General features: G+C 35.9%; 1 protein-coding gene across 3 annotated transcripts in view; it reads left to right on the plus strand.

Annotated features, from left to right (window-relative positions):
- LOC126278342 (3-hydroxyisobutyryl-CoA hydrolase, mitochondrial) overlaps positions 1-5601 on the plus strand; it is a 44865-nt gene extending 39264 nt beyond the window's left edge. For all 3 annotated transcript variants that reach the window (XM_049978401.1, XM_049978382.1, XM_049978391.1), the window contains 3 exons: positions 705-1719; positions 4149-4305; positions 5435-5601. In XM_049978401.1, coding sequence (XP_049834358.1) covers positions 705-1719; positions 4149-4279 — 1146 coding nt within the window. In that variant the 3' untranslated portion in view covers positions 4280-4305; positions 5435-5601. The remainder of the gene's footprint in view (positions 1-704; positions 1720-4148; positions 4306-5434) is intronic.
- The last annotated feature ends 399 nt before the right edge of the window (positions 5602-6000 follow it).

The raw sequence follows: 6000 nt of genomic DNA on the forward strand, positions 1-6000 counted from the left end.
GTCAGTCCTCAATCTTCTCTGCTTCTTCCCCCCTGGAAGTGATTTATTTATATGAAGGATGCCAAGTTGTGTTGTAGTTCATAGTTGATATTGAACTGTAGGTTCCCTGTAAGTGGCTGGATAAGTCACTACAAAGCCTGAGGAATCATCTACAATAGGATCATGCCTATTAAAGCACTTTAACGTTCAAGCTAACTGTTGGATTGAGGACAGCCTTTTAATTTTTGGTCTGTGAAGTGGTAGATAGCATGTTTGGTAGAATGGTCTTTTGGAATCCAAATTGTAGATGACTCAGAAAATCATATTTGCAGATGTGTTGAATTATTGCTAAGAACAGTACTCTTTTGAAACTTTTGAGAAGGGCATAAATAATTAAGAGAAGCATTGCTACCTTTGTCAAAAAGGATATAGAACAAAAGCATACATAAGACCGATTTGAGAAAGACAAAAATTCTGGGGAAGCGATGCATTACATGTGACTAGATACACCTATATCAGGAAAACATACTTTTTGAAATTTGTGAAATGTAATCAACCCTTGAATACTTAGTTTCAAGAGAGTGAATGATTTTCTTGATGTCCATGGAAGATATTGGAGTGACCTCAAATCACTGTTGTCTGTGTTACATGAATTTGGACTGTTCTTTTTGCATTGCATGTTATTGATTATTAAACCAGTAATTGCTTGTTTCTTTGCTTTTCAGATCTGTACCTGCACTTTTCCCTTACATCTCAGCAGGAAAAACAATGCTATTCGTAAAATAGCATTGTGTCTGAGAAGACAGATGAGTTCTACAAGTGAAAATGATGTAATTATTGAATCTGTGAACGATAAAGGAGTCATAACACTTAATCGACCTAAAGCATTAAATGCTCTTAATTTATCTATGATACGAAAAATATTTCCAACTATGAAAAATTGGGAGAAAGAGAAGAGCTTAGTGATAATGAAAGGAACAGGTGAAAAGGCATTTTGTGCTGGAGGTGACGTAAGAGCTGTAACTGAAGCTGGTATAAAAGGTACAAACCTGGGAAGGGACTTCTTTCGTGAAGAATATACACTTAATTCTCTTATTGGCACATATCATATACCCTATGTAGCATTTATAGATGGCATAACCATGGGTGGAGGCGTGGGACTTTCAGTCCATGGTCACTTTCGTGTAGCTACAGAGAGAACTCTTTTTGCAATGCCAGAGACCGCAATTGGATTATTTCCCGATGTGGGTGGCAGTTACTTCCTTCCTCGATTAGGTGGTAAGTTGGGTTTGTATCTTGCATTGACAGGATATAGACTGAAAGGACTAGATGTTTTGAAGGCAGGCATTGCAACTCATTTCTGTGATTCCGGTAAACTCGTTGACTTGCTGGATTCACTTTTAAAGTGTCCAGGCACTCAGAATGCAGTAGAGGAGGTATTAAATAAGTTTTCAAAATCCAGCACGTCAAAGACATCTGAATTTAGTCTTACACCATACATGTCAATAATAGATTCCTGCTTCTCAGCACCAACAGTGGAGGAGATATTAGAAAGGTTAAGAGCTGAAGGTTCAGAGTGGTCTCTGAAAACAATAGAGACCTTAAATAATATGTCTCCAACTTCATTAAAAGTTACAAAAAAACAACTAGAAGAAGGAGAAGGCAAAAGTTTATTGGACTGTCTGAAGATGGAGTACAGACTTGCTGTTCATGCATGTGAGGGTCACGACTTCTATGAAGGTTAGTACCATGCTATGTGATCAAAGCAGTTCCGTTATATGAATTAAATGACAAATGTGTAGGATGTCATTATTATAATGCTTAATTCATAATAATACATCTTTTGTCCTTATTAATTTCTGCACACAATACAGCAACCTAATGGATGTATTAATCAGTTGCCTTAACAAGGGTACACCTTACCCAGTTGAATCCCACATTGTAAAACATGCACTATTTTCCATTTACACTTTTGAGTCTTCTCTGTTGTGGTATTAAATCCTCTGCAGCTTCATCCCATCTTCCATAGCACTCCACAGCTTTCTGAGGTATCTCTAGATAGATTTGAGCCTAAATGGAGGCTAACTGCAGTCGTTCCTCCGAAAACCATTCTAGATTTAGATGTAACCTGCTCCTCCACCTCTTTGGTAAGCCACTCACCCTCTCTTTGCTGTATCAGTCCTCATCTGTGCGGTGCCAGTTCCCAGAAGCTGGCCTATCATTCCAGATGGTAGTCTAAGTGTGTAGGCTGTGTTAGCCCATACATAATTATTGCAGCTTGCTGCTATACCTCACATTCTATCACCCAAATGTGACAATTATTAGAAATCAACATGCTGAAACTGAAGCACAACCATTGGTGACAAGTACCTACTTTAAGTCTTCAACACCAGATTCCTCTTGACCTCTCAGGTCCAGTTTCAACACCAGTTTCCTCTGTACCTTCCAGGGTCCAATTTTGTGTTGGAAAAATTGTGCAACTGTGTCACGTTATCAACATAAGAAGCTCAGATAGTTATGTGCAACCAGCTGCTAGTAGGTATGCAAAAAGAATGCATACAATGGTAGGAAAGATCACTATGTGAACAGCCAGCACACAATGGGTAAGCTTCAAATTTCTGCCATATGTGGCAACTGCATAAAATTCAAAGTTTTATGAGAGAACAAGTCTCTCCCTGTAAGAAGTTGTGCATGGACAAAAATTTCTCACTCCTCTTAAAATTAGAGAAGACCTTACGAGGTACAAACTATCACAAAGATTTAAAGTCACTTACTTTGGTTCAGAAAAGTGTCCACTATTCAGCTATACACATTGTCAGCAACATGCCAGCAAACATGAAAAGTTTAACTAACAATAAAGTTCAGTTTGCAAAAAGCCTAAAGGAGTTATTGGTGGTCAACTCCTCTTGCTCTATTGATGAATTTCTTAGCAGAACTGATTGATGCATGTATGGTATTAATAGTACCATAAAATGTGAATATTGCATACAATCTGACTTCTGTATGAATTTTTCCCATTTCTTATAAATAAGTGCTGTAAAATGTTTATTTTATTTTTTCATTTGATGATGCATGTTTATGGTAGCCTAAGAATTATGATAGGCACCTAAATATATTGAATGTTTAATATTTGGTGAAAAGTTTTAGATACCTTTAAATAAAAAGGCTCAAAACCCCACCTTTTTTACCAATTCCCCAGCCACAGAGGCAATTTTATTTGGTATTTGTGGAATATTCATTACTTTGTAAATATTTATTGTGTGCAAATTGGAATGAAAAGTACTTCTAATCTTGTCTCACATTCTGGTGGCTCGAGAAGAAGGTTAATATTAAAGCCGTGGATTGACAGGAAGCTTCAGTGGAGACCACTAAAATTTTATTTTGAGTATATTGTATGTTTCTGACCAAGTTGTGTACATCCGAACGAAAAAAGTCACCGACTGTACTTGATAGCACAGAAATAATTTTTGTTGAAGTTCAAGCTACCCACGACGATGTGTGAAAGCCAATCATGCTACAGAATAAACAGCACTGCCTGTAAAAGGGCGACACGTGTAACTGTGCATGTATTGAATGAGATAATAGGGTTGCAGTTTTCTTTTTCAGACTATGTTTTCTTACAAAGCATTCTCATCACTTTAAAAATGCCCTCAATTATACATAATACAGTTGTCCAATTGGTGAACTCAGGGTAGGAAATAATTTTTGCACTTATTGACAATGATAGCTGGCAGCTCATCCCTAACACCATCAAATCGGATCCCTTCTGTGCAATTTATGTGCAGAAACAAGAAGAAATTATGCAGAGTTATTCAAGTGAATAAGGTGCTAAACCAAGGGAATCGTGCCAGTGACAACTGTTTGAGCAGACATATTGTCTTGCCAGAAAAATTGTTGCTCTTTTTCCCCTCTGATGCATTGTGCAGGACTGTAACTGAAAAATGAAGTTTAGTTTTACCCATTTGTCTTTGAATGTTTTTTTTGTTTATTTATTGTTTTTTATTTTTGACAATTAATGGCAGCAAGTGCTTGCTTTCTATTCTTGGATTTCAGGCAAATCTCTTGATACATAGTTTTAAGTTAGAGCTTTTGTGTTGGTGTGCTTTGCTAGGCTTGAGGTTCTGAATATTACTATATATCTCATATGGAAAATTTGTTATTTTACACAGGAGTAAAAGCATTATTGATAGACAAGGGACGAAAACCTAACTGGAAACCAAGCACTTTGTCGGAAGTTACAGATGAATTTGTAGATGCACAGTTTGCTCCATTATCCCCAGGTGAAGAATTGAAACTGTAAGATGATGTACAACACTTGTTTCACTGGTAAGTTTTAATTTGTGTTAAAGTCTACATACTTACTTGTGTGCCACCCCAAAACTATATTTAGACAGTCAACATTATAGATTCAGTTAAATTTGCTGTGTGGTATCAATTTAAAATAAGCAAGAGGGGCAATTTTAAGGTGTGTAGCAGAAGTAAATGTAAACAGGTACCATGAAAATAGTTAGGAGTGAGCAGAAATATAGTAGTCACTTTTCTAATGTTCTATCTTGGTGCTGTCAGAGATGAAAGATGAAGATTTTCATATCAATTTTATTTCAGATTGATAGTATGCAATATATTGTTTGCTGAGGCGTCTATAGTAGAAAAAGTCTGACACTATGAGACACGTATCATGATGTACCATCAGCAAATTGTAATTTACAGAGACTTTTTTATTAATTATTTGCAAAATAATGTTTGAATAAGTGGTCTCCTATAATCTATAGGTGCTTGAAAATAATGATAAACATTTAACAGTACTGTTGCAAATCTCTTAAGGATAACAGTAATATGTTAATAAATAATACAGCTGTATGTAAAGACTTGACACTGATATGTATTGTTTCATTATTTCTGCAGCCAGTTCTTCTTTTGTATTTTATCCAAACTGAATTCAATGTAATCTCACTCACCCAGGTCACATTTTTATGTTTATTTTTAGACTATATTAAGGAAACATTCATACAATAGTTATGAAATAAGAAAAGACAGACCACCACTCATCTAACAGTATTTTTTCCATTATTGGAACAATGAACCTGTAAAATTTACTACAGGCAGTAGACTTGCACCCTGATGGTGTTGCATTTGCAGTGAGAAGCTTCATTGAAAGAGTAAAGTAATGAAAGAGATATATGAAAGTTGTTGGGATGCAAATGTGCTTGTAAACTGCAGTGGGCACCTTATGTAGAAATGTTCCAGATACAAATAACACATGAAAATCCTGTAAAATTTCATTTGCATTTGTTGCACAGCATGGAAATTTGTGCCTTACTTTAAACTGTACTCAGCTATTGTTTCGTTGATATGCAAAATACCATTAAAAATTCATAGAGTACAAAAGTGTGTTCTAGTGGAGGAAAAGTACTCTATTTTCATTCAGTGTATTTATGAATTTTTCTATTTGCAGGTGTGCTTATCTGAATGCAAATAACTGCAAGTTACTGGGGGCAAAAATGGGAACAGAAAATAAATGGTAACTTGCCATAATGCTGTGAGTGCCTCTGAAGAAATTTGTGTTGGCTTATTGTAAGCATTTTATGTATGTCAAAATAAATATATATTTTTACTTTTTTATAGGCGAGTTGTAGACTTTTTATTGCCTTACTCTCCAGCTGTTTTGCACAAATTGGTCCACTTATGTGTATTTATTTATACAGGGTGTTACAAAAAGATACGGCCAAACTTTCAGGAAACATTCCTCACACACAAAGAACGAAAATATGTTATGTGGACATGTGTCCGGAAACACTTACTTTCAATGTTAGAGCTCATTTTATTACTTCTCTTCTAATCACATTAATCATAGAATGGAAACACACAGCAACAGAATGTACCAGTGTGACTTCAAACACTTTGTTACAGGAAATGTTCAAAATGTCATCCGTTAGCAAGGATACATGCATCCACCCTCATTTGCATGGAATCCCTGATGCGCTGATGCAGCCCTGGAGAATGGCGTATTGTATCACAGCC

This window comes from Schistocerca gregaria, chromosome 1, assembly GCF_023897955.1.
Source record: "Schistocerca gregaria isolate iqSchGreg1 chromosome 1, iqSchGreg1.2, whole genome shotgun sequence".
In the NCBI taxonomy this organism is placed as follows: domain Eukaryota; kingdom Metazoa; phylum Arthropoda; class Insecta; order Orthoptera; family Acrididae; genus Schistocerca; species Schistocerca gregaria.